Source organism: Microcebus murinus, chromosome 27 (assembly GCF_040939455.1).
Source record: "Microcebus murinus isolate Inina chromosome 27, M.murinus_Inina_mat1.0, whole genome shotgun sequence".
NCBI classification, from domain to species: domain Eukaryota; kingdom Metazoa; phylum Chordata; class Mammalia; order Primates; family Cheirogaleidae; genus Microcebus; species Microcebus murinus.
Window position 1 is genome coordinate 8660087 of NC_134130.1, and position 21967 is coordinate 8682053.

The window sequence follows — 21967 nt, forward strand, 5'->3', positions numbered from 1 at the left end:
TATACTTTTCAGCTGACTCAGCTTCATTTAAGAACTTTTGTAGTGATTCCATACAATGGTTTCTGCTTGTAGGTAGTTTGCTCTCCTTTCCTCCAGGTAAGTGTGGATTTTACCTGGATATACCAGTGCCCTTCACAAGGTCAGTGTTTTAGTACTTAGGAGAATGGAGATACGTAGGCAAGTGGTCTGTGCCTCAGCATTCCTAGCAGGGAAAGAAGATTGGAGATTTTTCACATTGAACTTTTGAGAAACATATTTAATACATTGTTGGAGGCCTAATTATATTGCAAGAACACACACACACACACACACACACACACACACACACACACACACACACACAGTAGTTTAGCATTGAAACATAATTATGTTCTAAGCCAGGACCCTAGACTCCTTTGAAAAACCATCATTATTTCAAATAGAAATGATTCGGCAGAAGATTGATTCCCTTTAATGTAATTTATTTCATCTATATGTATATTTATTACTTGCTAAACAATTTCAAAGTAAATACAGGCATGATGACAATTTACCCTTCAATTCTTCAGTATAAGGACTTTCTCCTAAATAGCCCAAATATCATTTTAAGGTCAACAAAAATAATAGTAATTTCCTAATGTCTTAAGTAACAGCCCATATTTAAATGACTCCAGTTGTCTCCAAAATGTGTTTATAGCTTATTTTTGACCCAGGATCTGATCAGGATAACACGTTACTTTTACTAATTTTACTAATTTTTAGTTTTTTACTAATTTTAGTTTTTTTACTAATTTTACTAATTTTTAGTTATGTCTATGAACTAGATGCCTCCCCCTTTTTAATAACAGTGACTTTCTGAACAGATTAGTCCAGTTGCTCATAGAATACTTCACATCTGGATTTATCTGATCGTTTTCACAGGGTTTGATTTAACTTATTTCTCTATCTTCTGTATTTCCTGTAGTCTGGAAGTTAGATAAATATTTTTGGCAAGAACACCTCACAGAGCGATGCTGGTTTACTTTGTACTGCTTTATCACGTGGGCCATGCCTGCCTTTCCCACCGTTAGTTGATGCCAACACTGGCTTAAGGTAATTTTTCCCTTGCAAAGGTACTGTTTTCCCTTTGTGCTTAGCAAGTAATCTGTGAGCTGATGCTGTATGGATATCTTTTTCACTATCAACATTTCACCTCGTGGTTTTAGCATCCGTGGATAATACTTGCCCAAATCAGTTATGTTATTCAGATTTCAAAACGGTGATTTGCTAAATCAAATATTTCCCCTTTATTTATAAGTGAGCATTTCCCTGTGAAGAAGAGCTTGCCATCACTAATTGCTGCTGTCTGCCGATCCTGAACTGTGGGTACTATTGAAAAGGCAGGACAAAATGCTTCGTTCCCTTTACTAATTTTTATAATAAGTTATTATACTCTAAAGATGGCAAATGAGGTATTTTTTTTAAATTTTCTTTTTCTTTCTCCGACAATCATTATGGAATTTGTTAATGTGTTTCCAGTTAATTATACTCCAGTTCTCTTTGATTCTCATATTGTTCTAATTTGTCCTGTGGAAGCTCTTTCTAATGGAGTTTAAGAACTAGAAGGAATCTTAGAATTAACTACTTCAAATCCCCAAGTTTTATAGTGGAGGAAACTGAGGCTCTAGGTTTGTGCCATCATTTAAGACTAGAACAGGAATTAGGAGGCTTCTTTTGAAGCCTCACCTAGTGCTTTTCCCACTGTTTTAACAGAAATATCTGCAGTAAATCTTGCTTTCACCCTTTTCCTAATATTAAGCAAAATGAGAGAAAATGGCCCACATTTTTGCAATCATACATTTTTTCAATTCAGAATTACTGTCCAGTTTAGTGCATGACAAATCGAATGCATTAATTATCTGCTTTCTTCAGAAACAGTTGAATAAACAAAGAAGCACCATTGTAGGCTGGACATTGGATCAGTCTGAGAAGTGAGTTTGACTCAGACAATTTTGTGCATAGGTGTTGAATTTGTCTTGAAGCTACATTTTATTTGACCTGCACAGAGTTTCGAGAACACAGAATTCATTGCCAATATGGGAAAGTAGTATTTTCCCATGCAAATCTGAGTCATCAGTTATTGGTAACGTTGGGCCAACATTGTGATGTAGCAACATTCATTCAGTTAGAGTGAAAAAACTTTTTAGGTGTGCATATCCTTTCCGACTCACCTCCTGGCCACTCCTGAATGCATCATTTACGTATTTATTGTGGGTGGCTGGTATTGTGTTGCCTCCTTGCTGAACTTGTCAGCCTTGGAGGTGGTGATCCTTGAGATAGTTACAAGCAAAGAATTTGAAGACGGTTCTTGCAAAGTAACTACAGAGCGAAGGGAATTCGATAATGCAGGCACAAGTGGAAAGCAAGAAAATGGAAGAGCTGGAAGTTTTGCTGCTGCTGGTATAAGATCTTCAGCAGCTTTATTACAAAAAGTGAAACCAATGATGACAGGAAGTCAGCCAGAAATTTTTGAAGACTAGGAAGGAAATCCATATATTTCCTTCCTATCATTAATTATGAACCTTCCCGTAGGTGTTTAATATACTAATGTACGTGTATGTAATTTATGATGTATCCCATGAAAAACTTTCATATTGTAGCTTGAAAATGGTCAAATATTGACAACTTCATATGATTTTACTTAGACAAAATAATTCATAGCTGTGCTACCCAAGCAAGTTTGATGCCTATTGAGGTAGAATAGGCTTATGCTTAAGTTAGACTCTCCATAGGAAATGGTTAGCAACTAAAAATAAAATTACAATCCCAGTTTTTAGAAAATGCTATATGTGTAATAGACACAACAATGAACAAAGAGAGAAGAGGTAGGTATCAGGTGCTGGAATTCTTAGGGAAGTGATAGTGAGGGTGAGTCTACTAAGTATGGAATCTTCACCTAAAGCTGAATATAAATTATATTTTAAATATCTACATTGTTTCTTACCACAGGTATTATGGATAATCGAGAGTTTGCTATTTACATTTTTATAATCTTGCAGCACAGAAACTCAAGTTTATTTGATCAAATCATTCCAGTACACTCACTAATGTACTTTGAAGGAAATCTCATCAAAGCCAGAGAGCTAAATACACTTATCTTAATTAATTCACTCCCTCTATCCGTGTTTTTATGTCATTGTTTTTCAAAGTGGAATGCAGCTCATTGGTAAATTCCAAAATTAATCTATTGGGCCAAAACACTTATTGTTTTTTAAAAGCAAAGTGAATAGAGAATATGGGAGTACATTATACAGAGTAAGGATAGTACTTTTTTTGAGACATATATAGAATATTTTAATTTTATAAATGTGTGTTTCTATATGTATGTGTGAATGTGCTAGATTGGGATGCAAAGTGTATTTCTTACTAAGAGTTGAGGAAAAAATTAAAAGCCACTATTTATTATTGTAACCGGGTGGTTTGAGTTTAGATAGAGAGTGACGATTCACTATTAATGGTGAAGGTTTAAAGTCAGCATTTTGATTCTTAGCTTGCATTTCCAAAGCTTTAAGTCCTTTAATAATATTACTAGGCCTGCATCCAAGCAGGCTTCTTTCCCTGACCCCACTGCATTTATTTGGGTTTCCATTCCTTCCTCTTGAGTCCTTTGAATACTGCTGAATTGATTGATTCCATTTTTCTTCCTCCAATTTTTTACTTTAAAGAGTAACTGACTGTTTGGCTTGGGTAGATCAGTTCCATTGGAAAGTGTGTGCTCAGATTATTGTTACCTTCTGCAATAGTTGATAAAGGCCACGGCAGTGTAGACTGAAAGTTGAACCACTTCCATTAATATCAAATCCTCAGATTTACTACAAAAAAACACACCTTCCTTTTTTGGTCTGTTTTCTCGATTAGTTTTAACATCAGTTCACTCAGTTTCTTCAATTCAACAGTCAACATACTGAGTGTGTACACTGAGCAAGGCCCGGCCCAGGGAACTGCTAAGTCGTGGTCAATGGACAGCTGAGGAGGGTGGCACCAGGCTGCCTGGCACGCTGAACCATATGTACCAGCATCCGTCAGGATTCGGAGTGCTGGCTTGGTCAAGTGGAAGGTGCCTGAGCCTCCACTCAGAATAGATCCTGTCTCTGATCATCTATCAGGAGTCCTCAAACTACCCACCCGCCTAGGACATTTATCTGGCTGGGTGTTTTTGCTGCTGCCTGTCCTGCTTAGCAGCCGACTCATCCCGGGCCCGCAGTGCCCACTCTCCAACGGTCTGAGGGACAGTGAACTGGCCCCCCCTGTTTAAAAAGTTTGAGGACCCCTGATCTAGCTGATTGACCTGAAGCAAGTCATTGAAACTCTTTGAGCTTTAGTTTTCTTAGGTGTTCAATGGGGAATGTGGCACATAGTAGTTAAGTAAATATTAATTCCCCTCCCATGTTCTTTCATTTCTTATGGAGCTTTTCTTAACTACCATCAAGGACTGGTTAGGTCCTATCTTGAGGAGAGAAATGATTACTTTTTAAAGAAACCATCTTTGGGGCTGTTGTGCTTGTCTGAGATGTGTTACCAAGTGCCCGTTTTAGCATGACAGGATTGCGACGCAAAGCTGGCTTCCGGCTTCTCCTAAGTTTGCTCTCTATATTAATATTCCTACTGTCATTATAAATAGTCAGCAGTCTCCCTGTTTCTTTGCTACGCCTGTGTTTAAGTTATTTACAATTATAGTCGGAATTTGAGGGATCCCTGTAGGTCTTTTCTGCCCTGAGGTTAACATTAAAGAAACCGTCTTCCTGGCCCTGCCAGCATTTAGGACGTCTTTTCTCCATCTGTAAAATGGAGGGGCTGGGTTAGCTGTTTGTAACTTCTTTCAGCTTTAAAATTTTATTATTCCCGAGAGTTGGGTTTTCTGTTGTTCATTAAGTAATTTATATTCATTGAAACATTGCATTGGTGGTTATTTTTCCCCAAACGATGTTCATCAGAAGTTCCCCTGGAGAGTTTGTTGGTTTTTTTTTTTTTTTTTTCCTACTGACTCTGTGTGAAGCATGGAAAAATAGTCCTAGGCAGGTTTGGAGGCAGCTCACAAAGGCGCGAGTGGATCTGTGTCCTCTCTGTACACATTTCTACATGGTGTTTGGTTGGACAGACACGACTGACTCCCTCTGTCTCTGCAGTTCCTGCTTTGGTGGCTGTAGAGAGGAACAAGCATTGCTTGCCCCTTGAACATGTCCTTGTAAGTCCCCGCAGTGCGGACCGCAGGGACCAGCCACTCCTGGTTCACACATTCGGCCTGTGCCAGAGGTTCTCACCTGGGAATCTGTCAACGTGCAGCTCCCCACACCCTACTTCCAGATTCTGATTTTAACAAAGCCCAGGATTCTGTGTTTGAAACCAGCAGCTGGTGATTCTCATGTAGGTGGGCTACAGAGCACACGCTTGGTGACACCCTGGTTTAAAGTGTGCCCACTTGGGTGATTGAGAGATTGACAGGTGAGTGTAAAGTTTATTTATGGACCAGTCTACCTCTGAGAATGGCAAGCCTACTTCTTTCTCATCATTCACAATAGGGATGAATTTATAATTTTTATGGAAACCAGGTGATTTTCTGCCTGGTGGGCTTGTCTCTCAAGTCAAGCAAAACTCAGTGCTTTTTCAAGCCCACTTGACAGAGGCTATGAAGAAGATTGAAACATGAAGCTCCAGGTGCAGCGCCTTGCCAGAATTTGAAGGTTAAGCAATTTAATCCTTTTATGTTGGCTCCCATGTTGTACATTCAGGGTCTGAGATTCAAAACAGATGAAGTTGGATTTTAAATTTATGTTATGCAAATTAGTTAAAGTCTTAAAAGTATCTCAATCATTGGGCATGAAGGTTTAGAGGAAAAAAAGTCCAGAAGAAAACAATTTTTATTGTTTATTTTTTTATTGTTTTTATTTTATTTTATTTTATTTTATTTATTTTATTTTATTTTATTTTATTGTTTATTTTAACAACTTGATTATTGTGCTAATCCTTTTTCAATGTAATTCTTGCTACTCAGGGTGAAAAGTTTGGACCTTTCGCTGGAGAAAAGAGAATGCCTGAAGACTTGGATGAAAATATGGATTACAGGTTGATGTGGGAGGTGAGTGTGCCTTACTTTTAGTGTTAAAAATGTTCTTTTATATTATTTAATGCATTTATAAGGCTATATGAATCAATATTGATTCCAGTTAAATATTTAAGTATTAAAATGTTTTAATTTTAAAGAACATGAGTAACTTGAAAGTTTAACAATTTTTTAGAAAAAGTAGACTGTTGAAATATCTTACTAGATAATTCTTTTCGAACTGTGAAGTTTATAGTTCATCATTGAAAAATAAGTTTTTCATGTGTAAGGTTGTTTGGATTTCAAAATAGGCATGCATTAGGTTTAGAATTTGATTTCTGTAAGTGAAATTATACTTTTCCTTTAATTTGTATTTCCCTATTTCCTTCTAATTGTCTAGAAGTAATTCCGAGTTTCATATTGGCACAAAAATCCCACCTTAAAATGTATCTTACCTTTAAAAACATATAATAAAAGAACTGTGACACCATGGACGGTCTTTTGCAATCTGAGGTTTCCGTTATGTGGGAATCTGTGTATGCCAGTGTATGTTTGTGTATTCTGAGAATTTTCATCTTTGTTATGCCAATTACATTTATTGCTATTCTTTTCTAGCTATTAGAAGAAGGGTCTGAGGGATAGAAATAGGAAAGAAGAGGTGTAGAAACTGTTGAAACAAAAATTTGGAAAACTCAGGCCCAAGAATTATACAGTCATGTATTGTTTAATGATAAGGATACGTTCTGAGAAATGCACTGTTAGACAGTTTTGTCATTGTGTGAACATGATAGAGTGTATTTACACAAACCTAGATGGTCTAGCCTGCTACACATCTAGGCTGTATGGTGTGGCCCATTGCTGCTAGACCACACACCTGGACAGCATGTTGCTGTGCAGAATCCTGTAGGCAACTGTAACACAATGGTGAGTGTCTGACTACCTAAATATATCTAAATGCAGACAAGGTACAGTAAAAATGGGGTATTATAATTGTATGGGGCCACTGTTGTGTATGTGGTCCATTGCTGAGTGAAACGTTGCTAGGTAGCACAAGACTATTTCGTGGTTTCTGTGAGGAGGCTAAGACTTGAGACGTGTAGGTGGGGGTGAGAGAGGCAGGGATCGTAAAATCAGGAAAGGTTGGAAAACTGGAGTAGAGAACCACTCACAGGAAGTCTCTGACTATGTATGTATCAGTCAGGGTCTTTAGAGGAATAGAACCAAAAATATTTTATATATATCTTTGTTGTGTGTGTGTGTGTGTGTATGTATATACTTAAATAAAGAGATTTATTTTAAGGTATTATTTCACACTATTGTGGAGGTGACAAGTCTAAAATCTTCTGGAAACTCAGCTAGGAGTTGAGGCTGCAGTCTTGAGGCAGAATGTCTTCTCCAGAATACCTCAGTTCTTTCTTTTAATTAAGGGCTGGGACTAATTGGATGAGGGCCACGCACCTATGGGGGGTGATCTCCTTTACTTAAAGTCAGCCGATTATAGATGTCAAAATCTTCGCAGCAACACCTAGATTACTGTTTGATTAAATAACTGAGTACTATAGCCTAGACATATAAAATGATCAGAGTGTAGTATTTATAAGAAAAACACATTTGTAAGTATTATCTCTAATGCTGAAACTGCTGGGGTGCCTAAAAAAGCATTCTGAAAGGTTCCTGAAGTATAAGTGATGGAAATGCGTAATTTAGTCCTCACTGTAATTTAAGTGGGAAATGTTATTGTTACCGCTTTAATATAGCTTGCTGTTTTAATTGTGTATTTTAATCAACCTAAAAATATCTTTCATTGCTTTCACTATTTTTTCTATAAGGTCTTAGTTTCTTACGTGGTTAATTCTTTTACCATGAAGATTTTCAGAAATGAATATTTATGTGACCAAAAAAAAAAAACCCACCTAAATAAATCATAAATGGTAAAAATAGAAATTATTAACAGGTTGTTTAATGACTTTTTTACTTTATTTCAAACTATGAAGGGGGTACAAATGTTTTTGTTATGCGGATACCTTTTATGATGCTTAAGTTGAGGCTTTTAGCTGGCCCGTCCCCTGAGTAGCACACACTGCTCCTCTAGGTGTGTTTTAACCCCACATTCTTGGTTTCCAGTGTCCTTACGCTTTGTTGTGCCCCTGCATGCCACTGGCTAGCTCTGTGTTTAAGGGCTTTGGATATTTGTTTTGTTCTGAAAGTTTTAGTGTGATAGTCACATTACTGTTTTGCACAACTGGTTAGGAGGTATTAGCAGGTAATAATTACAGTTTTTATTTAAAAAGGAAGACTTACATATAGGAAACCTAAGGCTGATTTTGTACTGTTACGGAGTTGGCAGTTCAGCAGATTGTCTAGTTTTGCATTATCTATTCCTGTGGTTCTTTAATGTCTTTAAGTTATTATTTTGCTTTTACATACTAATTATTCCCAACCCTCTCACTTTGCTGCCCAAAGAGGTATTGATTTTATACATTTTTATGCTTAGGTAATGGTACATTCACATGATTGCTATCGTCTATTTCATTTGACTTTGTACTTCTGTTTGTGTTTTGAATAAGTAATGTTTGTACTTGTTACACAATTCAGAAGGTATAAAAGGGTATTGATAAAAGTTTCTATCTCCTTCAAGTCTGCTCTTTTACCTAAGACCTTTGATCTATTTAACCCCTTAGTTTAGGTGCCTCTTCCATGACCCCCAGGGGTTCTTCCTCCTTGTGGTCTGGTCTTCACTTTGGATTGTCAGCCGCCCCCTGCTGTGGTCCAGTCCCACTGCAGGGCAGGGGAAGCTACAGCTGCTCTCTCAGTGGTATGTCTTCTGGGGGGAACATTTAAAAAGCATCCAACACCTTTTGAATCGTAAAGGTTTATTGCCTGCCTGCTAGCTCTAATCCTATTCTTTATTGTGTCCAGTAAGTGAACTGTTTCCCAAACTCTGAGTTATCTATTGAGAGTCCTTTTTGATTATTTAGCTTTGGAGGTGCCAAGATTCGAAAGGACCACAGATACAGGAGAGTAACTGGGCCTACTACTGGTTCCCCTTCTTGAGTCTCCCCAAGGGAGATAACAAGCCTTCTCTCCTCTGGTGGATACACTGGGATTTGTCATTTAAGTCATTTCTGATGCTCCCCATAGCTACATTGCCAATCAACATGTGGCTCTCAAATGGGTAGCCCTTTTCAAGTGAATAAGGTGCCTATGTTATGGTTATGGAATGGGAGCCAGCTATCTGGAAAATGCTGTCACGTGAGAGAGCATGTGGCATGGCCCTTGGTCAGTTGATTCTTTCCCATTGTGCATGGTGCCGTCAGTGCTGGTGGGCAAGGCCCGGAGCCCCTGGGTGACCATTTCCTACCAAAGAACTTGGAGGCACCACTCAAGATTGAGCCTCCTGGTAGGTGTGAGCCCCTGTGAGCTTGGGGCAGTGTATAAAGGGATCGTGGGTCAGAGGGGGAGCAGTGACATTGTCCGCTCTCCTCTCTGTCCACAGGTGCAGCTTGGAGCGTACTTGTGCCACCTGATTCAGAGATTTCACTGTACATTGGCCTCTTTTTGTGTTGGCCACCAGGATTTTAACTTGTTGTCTAAAACAAACTCAGTCTTGTTTGCCATAATGCTTCTTGATAATCATGAGGTTATCAAGAATGAATTTGTAGAAATTTTTACTTTTTCTTATGAAGTTAAGTGCATTAGCAGAAGAACTATGGATTTTTCAGGCTTCGGGCCACTTGTAGAGCTTGAGGTTAGGAACCAGTGCCTGTCTGTAGATGCCTCTCACTGACAGTTTGGTAGCATGTGCTCACTTGTTTGTACCGGATTCTATTCTTCTCTTAATTAGAAGGCTTTTTGCTTACTTTTTGCTAGGTGGTTTGGAGCTTGAGATACATTTCCTTCCACTCTCTGTTCTCTCGGACTTGCTCTAACATCTAGATCCATTCATATACTGTTGCTAAACTGTCAATGATCTTTTGTTTTTAAATCTCTAAGACATTCCTTTTCTACAATATTTTATTAGGCTTTTCAAACCACAATTCAAATGCTTCTCTCCAGGCCCTGCCTCTATGCTAACCTGTAAGTTTTGGCACCCGCAGACCGCAGGAACACTTTGCACGTTTTCCTTGCTACCTGCTGTGGGAACAAGGATGGCACAGCAGAGGGAGGAGGCAGGTCTGTGGCCTGCCGTGGAAGGCACAGCCTGGGTCTGGTGGCGGTCTGCTCGCTCCGTGGCGGAGACTGGGTGTAGAGAGGAGATTTTGGCCTTTTCCCCCTAAGGTATGATAGCCACAAATAAGTATCAGACCCAGTGCCTGTCAGCCTCTCAATATTCAGCTGATGAGAAGGAACCATCTGCGAGAGAAACCCAAGTGTATTTATTATAATTTATCTCTCTCATGGGGGAGGAAGTGAGGCAATATGAACAGGAGGAGTAGGGTCTTTTACTGAGAATACATACAGGTGGAATTACGTTTTTTTTTTCCTCCTCCTGAAAAAATGATAAGCCTGCTTGGAATTCTTTTTTTTTTTTTTTTTTTGAGACAGAGTCTCGCTTTGTTGCCCAGGCTAGAGTGAGTGCCACGGCATCAGCCTAGCTCACAGCAACCTCAAACTCCTGGGCTCAAGTAATTCTACTGCCTCAGCCTCCTGAGTAGCTGGGACTACAGGCATGCACCACCATGCCCGGCTAATTTTTTCCATATATATTAGTTGGCCAATTAATTTCTTTCTATTTATAGTAGAGACGGGGTCTCACTCTTGCTCAGGCTGGTTTCGAACTCCTGACCTCGAACAATCTGCCCACCTGGGCCTCCCAGAGTGCTAGGATTACAGGCGTGAGCCACTGCGCCCGGCCCTGGAATTCTTTACAAAGCAAAAATAGGCATCATGAGTGAGGTGTGATGGAGAGAGGAAGGATAGCAGAGCCAGGCAGTTTCAGTCTGACTGCACCCCTAGAATGCAGGACACCCTGTCTCCTAGGGCTCATGATTCAGTAGGGAAAGATAGATATAAAACACCCTTAATAAGTAACATAAGGATAAGTAGTGATATAGGGTCTAAAGAAAATAGAGCAAGAAAACTTCTATCTGATAGGAATTTGAACCCTTTAATATTAATTCACTATTAATTTGGACACTTCAATATGTTCTCAACCTTGCTGAGAACAACTCCAAAAGACAGATTCAATGTAAGAATAATTTGTTTAAGGGCATCAAAGAGCTGTTAAAGCAAGGACTACTACAGTAACTAAGGCTGCTCCAGAGGGGAGAAAACCTTGGAGAGGTGAACCGTAGCCTCTGTTCTCTTGGGGAAGTGGTCAGACTTTTGCTTGATTCTGAGTATAGGCAAGAGGCTGGAAATCTGAGCCTGGCCTGTGTAGAGAGTTACTGTTTGAGGACAGAGAAACAGGTAGAGCCTTTAGAAATCTTGTGGGGTTGCAGTGACAGTGTTAGGGACCCAAAGGGACTGAAAAACATTGCTGGCTATTCCTCAAGACATTTGCAAATTGTGAAGCTGCGTGGCAGAATGCTATAAAGTAAAGCCATCCACTTCTGAAAAGCAGGGCGTTCTGCAATCTCATCTTGCTGAGGAAAGGCCCCCAGTGGATACCGTACTTTGAATTGGAAGCCCTGTAGGGCTGTGGGCAGGAACAGGGTACATTGAAACAAACTGAACCTTGCACAACTGTAGCTTAGCCTTGGATCAGCTCACTCTGTGATTAGTTTAAGGTGAACAGTTGCTATTAATACTTTCCCTGGCACAGGACAGGGTGAACCTAATATGGAGAAATTTAATATCTGGACCCATTGTATTTCGATATACAATGTCCAGCATTTCATAAAACATAGCCAGATGCTAAGAGATAAGACCATAGAACTGAAACCAAGAGAAAAGAGAAAAGCTGAACAGTGGAAAATGACTTAAGGACATTTCAAATATTGATTGGGGTTGGCAGATGAGGACTTTCAAATAACCACGATTGTTATGTCTTAGCAAATGAAAGACAAGATGAGAGAAACAGATGAAAAGATGGAGAATTTGACTAAGAAAATTGAGAAGTGTAAGTGGCAAATGGATATTCTGGAACAGAAAAATATAACCAAAATGGAGAACTCAGCGTTTGAATTAGTGTATATGACAAGGCAAAAAATAGGATTGATGAAGAGTCAGTAGAAAATATTGGGAAGATTCTGGGGTGCAGTTTCTTGATCTGTGTGTATGGGTATGTTTACTTTGTGAGAGATCTTTGAGCTGTATGCTTAAGGTTCTGCCCTTCTCAGCGATCGTGTTATGCTTCTATGAAAATTCACTTAAAACAACCAAACAATGGGATGAAAATCCGGGGCCATGGATTTGTACTTTGGCTGAGCGGTCAGGTTGTGCGGAGACCTGCACAATGAGAGTGGTGGCCGTACGAGGAAGCCTGGGGTGAGGAAGCAGAGTGTAGCAGAAATAGCTGTGACTTGGGGTTGTTCAAAGGACAGAAACAGCCAACGAGGAAGTGGTTAGTGGATGAGAGGCCAGTCGTAGTGTCTATGGGATCAGAGAGGCGGTTACAGTCAGATCACAAAGTTTATTCTGGTGGCAGAGGGAAGTCATGGAAGAGACTTATGTTGGAAGTAACTAACACCTATGGAGCTTGCTGTTAGAGTATGTGTTGAAAGAGTCAAGAATGACTTTAAACATTTTGCTTGAGCCATATGGATGGAGTGGAAGGTGGCGATATATCCGAGGTAGGGCAGTTAGAGAGTAAGAGTGAGAGGGTTGGCAGTGTGGGGTGGACTAGAAGAAAGGGCATGGTCTTATTACTGCTTTATTATTATCTTTATTCCCCAGGTCTTTGCACAGTGCCCAGAACATAAATGTGATTGAATAAAAGTTCATTTCCTATTCAATAGTCAATAAATCATTCATATTCAATAAAGGTATTGAATAATCATATAAATGATTTTTATCATTGACATTCTTAGAAAATATATAACTTAAAGGTTAAAAAACAGAAACAACTTGTTGATTCCTTTAGTATTTTACTTGGGTTTTGCCTACTTTGTAGACAGTTTTCTTTTCTTTTTCATGAAGATGGTGATTTCACTGAAATGCAGTTTTCAAAGGAGCTGATTGGTTAGATATTAAACTAGACATTTTGTTTATATGTTTTTCTCTTTCTTTGTAGTTATTTTGTGATTACAGCTGTTATGTTGCTGAGAACTTGACTCAGTACCAGGTTTCCAATGTGTTTCAGTTTTTGGAAAAAAATGTTTTCAATTGTTCAAAATCTTTTATTTTTCTTTATTGTTTATGGGAGTCCTTTTAGGTGTTTGGAACAAAGAAATCTCTCCACCAAATGTTTTTCTTTTGCAGATGATAACATTTTGTTTTAGGTTCCAAATGGAATCACTTAGTGTAGACATGGGTGGAAAAATACCACCTATGAAGCCTTCTAGAATGCTGGGACTCCTAAAACAAATGTCACAGTACATTTCTCATGACACTAGTTCTCTAGTTGGGGTAAATGCAAAGCAACTGGATATTTCATGTTTTCTGAAAGTTTTGTGTTGTTTTTGTGGCTGTCCTTTATCTGCCCTTCCTAAGTAGGTCAGCCAACCTCTGGCCATTGAGCCAAACTTGAGGTTTGATTAGAAGAATGCTAGGAGTTTGTGGCTAAGTAGTGTTATTAAGAAGAAAGAAAGAAAAAAAAAACTTCCATATCGTTAGAGTACTTCCATCATCTTTGTGGTTCTGATCACAATTTCTAGCATTACAGTCATTTTATGAAATAGATGCATTTGGTTGCAAATAACAGCAACTCCAACTTGTTCAAATAATGAAGAAGGACATTATGTCAAGTGGGAGAAGTCCAGTGGTAAAGTAAACTTCAGGCATGGCTGTTTAACCAACTTGATGTTACCCAAGTTCTTTCCACTTCTCTACGTTTCTGCCTTGGCCATGGCTGAGTCCTCAAGCTGTTGGCAAGTTATCAGGCAGGTTTCAGACAAGATAGTGTCTATAAGGAAAAAGGATATCATTTCAAAATTTTTTTTTCCTCTAGTAGATCTCCCATAATATGTCAGAGGTAGGTAACATGTCCATTCTTGAACTGGCAAAGGGACTAAAATTGCTCTTAGTCAGGGAAAACGTGAAGCTGGGGTAGGTCACCATTTTCTCAGGCTTCATAGAAGGGTGGACATATGAACAAATCTAGTGTTCTTTGAGGAAGGAGGATGGTCAGGGAATATACTCAGAAGCACTGTCCCCCATGAGAATGACAACATTTGTTACTTGTTCATTCAACGAGTGTGCCATGAATGCTTACTCTGTCCCAGATATGAGGTATTAGGCTCTGGGTTTATTTACTTAGATCAAAAGATACCTGGCAGAGAAGGTAAAACTTCACGGCTGATAAGGAGTATAATATTTGTATCTTTCATTATTTCCATGATATTCAAATGTTTTGATTGGGAACATAGAAAGCACACTAAATGAAAGTGTTTTTGGTTATAAGAGCTATTAAAAGAACAGTACTTTTATGTAATTTTAGAGGTTGGAGGAAGCATTTCAATTAGAGAGAGTGTAAATAAGGGTAGGAAAAGTGTAAATTAAGGGGGATGCTTATATCAACCAGGTTATCATGTGTTCAAAACATTTATTTTTCATTACATGTCGCACAGTGCTGAGGTGATTAGACTGATTTTTATGATACCTTCTAACTCTATAATACTTAATGGTCTTATTTGCTTTACATTGAGAGCTCAAAAAATGAAGGTCAAAGGGGGAAATTTAAGTAATGCATCTGCAGTCAAACCTTTTTTTCTAAAATAACACTTTACAAAACGTCATTTAACCTTAAGTGTACAAATGGCCACTGTCCAGGATGGCGGCGACTGGCTCCATATGGCTACTGAGCACTTGTCACCCGGCTAGTGCTACTGAGGACGGAATTTTCGATTTTATTTTAGTTTTAATTAGTTTAAAACACTGAAGCAGGATATAATATCTTTTCAATAAACAGCTTTATTCTCGGGTAGGACTACATTTTACTTTTCTGTCCCATTTTGTGAAATACTGTACTTGTAGGGTATCAGGCATGTGCCTTGTTTTTAATATTACACAGAAACATATCACTGAGTTAATTGATGTCAGTGGAATAATTCAAGTAATTTTTGAAAATCCATAAAATAATTTTCCCTACATGTTGATGTAACATATTTAAGAAGTTTATTTAAATATTTTATGCAGACAGCATGATTTATAATAATACTTTTGTAGATTCTAATGCACAATTATATAGAACTCTTGTTATACATGTATTTATATATATAGTATGTTTTGTATATATTTATATATTAGAAAATGGATATTTTAATTACTGTATCATTACATAGCTTTCTAGTATAAAGACTTTATGGAAAAAATTATATAAAGAAAGTGATTAAGTGGAGAATTAAATAGAAATATAGAAGCTAGTACCAGAACAATAGAGGACAAAGTGAATATAAAAGAAGATATGCCATAGGCCTGGCTCGGTGGCTCAAGCCTGTAATCCTAGCACTCTGGGAGGCCGAGGCAGGTGGATTGCTCGAGGTCAGGAGTTCGAAACCAGCCTGAGCAAGAGCGAGACCCCGTCTCTACTATAAATAGAAAGAAATTAATTGGCCAACTAATATATATATATAAAAATTAGTCGGGCATGGTGGCACATGCCTGTAGTCCCAGCTACTCGGGAGGCTGAGGCAGGAGGATCGCTTGAGCCCAGGAGTTTGAGGTTGCTGTGAGCTAGGCTGACGCCACGGCACTCACTCTAGCCTGGGCAACAAGCGAGACTCTGTCTCAAAAAAAAAAAAAAAAGAAGATATGCCACAAATTGCACACTAATGCTGTTTGTATTTCTATGGTAAAGTAAAAGAAAATTTTTTTTTGGGTAAAATATAAATAAATAAAGGTAACAATATGAAAGATATTTTCAGCTAATTGCTGAAGTCAGTTTGATAATGAATTTCCTCTCAATATTTGAAAAAGAATCTATGAAATGAGTCTCCTGAAATCAGAATTAAATGCAATACAATAAAATTTTTTCAGTTATTTGTAATAATATTTTTAAAAATGGAAATGTTTTGCAAAAGATATAATGCATAAAGTCACATTATACTGACCAACATTTAGCTCTATTAAATGTAAATTTTAAGATGTCATCTAGAAAAAGATGACTTTGCTTTTACTGAACACTTATGTGTTGGAACACTGCATAATGTTATTTCAAATAAAAGATCTTTTATAATTTCTTTTAAGTCCCTGCCATATGTTCTTGCAAAACATTGAATTATACTTTTTTATAGTTGGTGGGGCAAAGAAACTGATAAAAAATACAGCATCTTCAGGATTAAGAGTAGGAGGGAAGACTGGCTGACTTTTCATTGTGCACCCTTTCATACTGTTATAATTTTTCATCATGTGATATATTGTAAAGTGTATATGTATTGTAATATAATTGTGTTGTATATATTACAATACAACGTATTGTAATATAATGTAACAAATAAACGAATTGTTGGGACAATATGGCAAAAAATAATTCCAGTTTAAGATCAATGCCAAATTTCTGAACTGGGGTATAATGCTTACTCTGCAACTTTAACGACACTTCTGAGAGTTCATCACATGAACCTGAGTATAAACAAATGTAGATTCAACCACAAAGTACAAATGTGTTGGTCACAATTATGTAGGAAAAAAAATGAGCTGCAGTGTCATGTTTTCTAAGTAAGCTCACAATACCTGCACCAAAAGGTTTTGTAAAATCAAACCAAATTCGCTAATAATATAATTGAAAAGAAGGCTTCTGCACTATAAACAGAAGAAGTGGGGTTTGGAGGAGAGCCCATCTGAGGACTTTATTCAGCCACCAAAGAGGCCCATGAAAATGAATCTGAATGCAGCATGGGGTGCTGCTAACATCCTGCCGGCGATATTCTGCTCGCGGGTTCTTGGCAAGATGCATTCAAATGGTATGGTTTTGGTGAGCTCACACATTGCCTCAAACTGTGGTTGACAGACTGAGCCAGAAGCTGAGCAAATTCCTGATTGTTAATTTTGAGACCATCCCTCCTGAGGATCTTACAGACGGTGGTAGGACGACAGCAGTGATGGCTGTTGGAGCTCCTACTCTGTGAAAATATGCTACTGTCACTGAGGAATTTGCATGCACCTCCCTGCCAACACAGTACAGAGAATCACCTTTTCTAGTTTTCCTGTATGTCACTTAGTGGTTTCAATTGTTAAATTACAATTAATGTTTCACAGTAACTCCATGCAGAATCTACTTTTGTTATTTATAAGATCTATGAATCCATCCTTTTTTTTTTTTTTTTTTGAGATAGAGTCACCCTGGGTAGAGTGCAGTGTGGTGTCAGCCTAGCTCATAGCAACCTCAAACTCCTGGGTTCAAGCGATCCTCCTGCCTCAGCCTCCTGAGTAGCTGGGACTATAGCTACTGTGATATACGCCACCACGCCTGGCTAATTTTTTCTATCTTTTGGTAGAGACGGGGTCTCGCTCTTGCTCAGGCTGGTTTTGAACTCTTGAGCCAAGCAATCCTCCCCACTCAGCCTCCCAGAGTGCTAGGATTATAGGTGTGAGCCACCACACCTGGCCAAATCCATCTGTTAAATACTAACACACTAATAGAAGACACACGAAACACTTCCCTTACATGGTTGTTTAATTCACAGAAGACAGTTAAACACCATTGTCTCAGTCTGTTTGTGTTGCTATAAAGGAATACTTGACGTTGGGTAATTTATGAGAAAGAGGCTTATTTGGCTTACAGTTGTCTAGGCTGCAAAAGAGGCACGACACTGGCACCTGTGTCTGGTGGCCGCCTCTGCTCATGGCGGAAGCAGAAGGAAAAGAGAGCTGGCATGTGCCTAGATCACATGGAGAGAGAGGAGAAGCTAGAAAAAGGGGGAAGATAACAACCAGCTTTTGGGGGAACTCCCGTGGGAACTCCCAGAGCGAGAGCTCACTCATTACCAAGAGGATGGCACCAAGGTATTCATGAGAAATCTGTCCCCAGGACCCCAACACCTCTCCTTAGGCCCCATCTCTGATGTTGGGGATCAGATTTCAACATGAGGTTTGGCCGGGCCAAACCATAAGCACAGCACCAGCGATTGGGCGCTTCGTAGGCAACAGGCTGAATATCTCTGGATATCCTGGTCATAACTTGAGGAATCCTATGACTGCTTGTGTCCAGAGGCTGGGGATGGCCACAAGCCATCTGATGCTCGGTGGCCTACAGGCAGGGGAGGCTGCCAGCTGGGAGCTGAGATGGAGTTCTCAGCTCCAGGACTTGCCAGGGATTTTGGATGTGTGCTTCTAGCTGGAAAAGGGGCTAGGGCTGTCCGGAGATAAGAGGAAAGGAGTGTTGTCGATCTGGTGGAAATAATCTGGGAACAGGGCATTTTGTGGCATGTGCAGTTCTTTGTGGCTCAGAATGCTAACCTGCACCCAAGGCTGTGCTGTGGATTGAATTCATCATTACGAGGCACTACTGCTGGAGCTAAAACGGCCTTTCCACTCTCTTACGGGGGTAGGTTGACACAAACTTCTTTTTGCTTAGATCCAAAAGGAAATTCGTAAATATCCAGTGGCTTCAGCTCATGACAACTCTTCGAATCAAGCCAGTGCCAAGCACAAGATGTAATGTGGGGTAGGCCTTTCCCGGGAGAAACCTGCAGGTCTTTGACTGAAGATCTGGAAATAGTGACACATTTGCTCCCTGTCTTGGCTGCTCAGGGCTTTCTCCAGTTCTTCGATGGCACCCTTTTTCCTTTTTTAGCTTTTCCACGAAAGCATCAACTGTCTTTTCTGCCCACATCTTCTCATCACCTTGTTTCCAGCCCAGCACTCGCTTTACTGCTGGACAAGTGAAAGAGGACACACTGTTCCCTGATGTCATTTGATACAGACTTCAGAGCTCTTCCGGCGATTCAAAAGTCAGTGGCTACTGCAAGAACAGGTACAGATGAAAAGTCATGTACAAGGTTTTAAGCAGAAGTTCCAATTAAAAAAGGAGAAATAACATTTATCTTCCCAAGTGCCAGATGCTTCTTGCATTGGTTCAAGTCTCCGGGGCCTGCTGGCCACTTGCTGTGCTTTGGCTCATTGCAGGTTTATTGGCAGCTCAGTGGAGGGACATGCAGAGGGACAGGGTTGCCTGCCCAGGCCCTGGATGAGGGCCGAGAGAAGGAAGGAGGCTGAGGGAACGCAAGCATATGCGGACAGGGGGCCTATGATGAAAATTCTTTATGTGATTTCAACAGGATATGAGAATGTCATTTTGGCCAGCTGGGTTCTTGCTCCAAGAAAAAATAAGTCCTTTTCGGTTAGAGATAGTGTAAAAGAAATGATTTCAGTTATTGAAATTTCATTGCAAAATTATGAGAAAAAGCCTAAAAGTTAAAGATCACGCCATTTTCCATAGAGTACATAGCCTTTCTAAACAATAAGAAAGATCATTTGAGTAAAAGTTGGAAAAAGTTGCAAGTGTTTTTCTTTGGTTTTAGATGAGTCATGTGACATGAGACACCACCCAATTAATATTTTCCATACAGTTGGTGTCAAAGGTCTTCTAAATTTACAAAGAAATGTCAGTTTTGGTCTAAATAAGTGAACTTGTGATGTAGATTTTAAAAAACGTATTTACGTGGTTAGAGTCTTCATAGAGGATGGTGCTTCAGCTATAGTAGATCAAAAAAATCCAGATTTATGAAATTTTTAAAATGTGAAACTAATATTTTCCATATTGATTAATTCTGCTTTAGTGGACTCTATGAATAGTGCCATAGATTCAGTTGTTAAATTCATTTATTTATATGGAAATGATTTTAATCATTGCCAGTTTATGGAACTATTAAATGTAATAAAAGACAATGAATTTAATGGATCTTGTACTCCTTGCCAATACTCTATGGTTGAGGTGTGAAAGAGTTTTACAAGGTTTTACTATACTACTGACTGCAAGATTTTCTTAAGAAAGGAATGCTTGACATATATTCAAAGATAAAAGAAACTCAGTGTGAGTTATGTTTTCTCACCAATATCACACTGAATATAAATGACTGAAATTTGAAGCTCTAAGAAAGGAAAAACATTTTTATAACCTAGCTGGTGTTGAAACTTTTAATATAAATCAACACTGTTTTTTCACATTTTTAAAAAAGTGAATAAATATGCAGCTGATTTTAATTGTAGTATAGTGTTTTGTAAACTTGCTGTGAAAAACTGTGAGAACAATTTGATGAATGCTTTGTTGATAATGCTAAGTTTAGAGTTGATTTTCAATTTATGAAATATCTCTTTCAATTTAATTTCATTCATACTTTGTTGATACTATAGTTAATGAATTTGCTTAACTTGGATAGATGTAGTTTTGAAATTGATATGCACTTCCTTCAAAGTCAGATCATTCTTTTGTCAATGTGTATGTGAATATATTAAAGAACAATATTTTGGTACTTGATTTAGTTATTGGAATATTTTAAGTTTCTTTGGAACAGTTTGGTTTTGTGAATCTATTTCTTCATTATGAAGTTAATGAAATCTAAACAGAGATAAAGTATTTCTGATAAAAATTTAGCGCATGAATTGGTATGTGCCATAAATATAAAACACATCCAGATTTCAAAGACTTTGATGAATGAAGAAGAATGTAAAATATCCCATTAATAATTTTTACATTGATTCCATGTTGAAATGATAATATTGTGACTATATTGGGTTAAAGATATATATTATTAAAGTTTATTTGATCTATTTCTTTTTATTCTACTTAATGTGACTGCAATTAAATTTACATATATGGCTCATATTACATGTCTAATTGATGTGCCCGTATGGACAGTGTCATGTGCCTTTTGAGGAATTAGCTCATGGCAAAGTTATAGAGAAACATTAGGTCATCCTTATGGGGAAAGTGAGCATTGATATTTTAGTTTGTATATCTTTTACTTTAATTGTGACATTTGATCTTAGCTTCAGCTCATTTCTTTGTGTGTGTGTTTTAATTAATAGACTTAATTTTTTAGAGTGTTGTAGGTTAACAGAAAAATTGAGCAGAAAGTACTGAGAGTTACTATTTCCAATTGCCCCTTGCCCCATTTTCCCTTATTTTTAACATCTTACATTAGTGTGATACATTTGTTACACAGATATTTACATTATTGTTGAGGTCTATAATTTACGTTAGAGTTCAGGCTTTTTTTTTTTTTTTTTTTTTAATAGAGATGAAGTCTTGCTCTGTCACCCAGGCTGGGGTGCAGTGGTGCAATCATAGCTCACTGCAGCCTTGAGCTCTTCGGCTAATCCTCTGGGTTCTGACAAATGTATAGTTACATGTGTCTACTGTTAAAGTATCGTACTGAATAGTTTCACTGCCCCCAAATCCCCTGTGCTCCGCTTATTCATCTCTCCCTCCCTCATTCCACCCCTGGCAATTACTGACATTTTTATTGTCTTCATAGTTTTGCCTTTTCCAGAATGTCATATGTAGTTGATCTTTGAACAATGCAGGGGAGGGGTTCTGATCCCTGTGCAGTTGAAAATCTGTGCATAATTTTGACTACCCCCAAATTTAATTACTAATAGCCTACTGTTGACTAGAAGCCTTGCCAATAACATAAATGTCAATTACCACATATTTTGTATGTTATACGTATTATATATTATATTCTTATAATAAAGTAAGCTGGAGAAAAGAATGTTATTAAGAAAATCAGCCGGGCACGGTGGCTCACGCCCATAATCCTAGCTCTCTGGGAAGCCAAGGTGGGCGGATTGCTCGAGGTCAGGAGTTCGAAACCAGCCTGAGCAAGAGCAAGACTCTGTCTTTACTATAAATAGAAAGAAATTAAT

General features: G+C 38.4%; 1 protein-coding gene across 2 annotated transcripts in view; it reads left to right on the top strand.

Annotated features, from left to right (window-relative positions):
- The window catches only part of PRDM5 (PR/SET domain 5), a 170806-nt gene that overhangs the window by 7036 nt on the left and 141803 nt on the right, over positions 1-21967 (top strand). For both annotated transcript variants that reach the window (XM_012745854.2, XM_012745856.2), the window contains exon 2: positions 6011-6094. In XM_012745854.2, coding sequence (XP_012601308.1) covers positions 6011-6094 — 84 coding nt within the window. The remainder of the gene's footprint in view (positions 1-6010; positions 6095-21967) is intronic.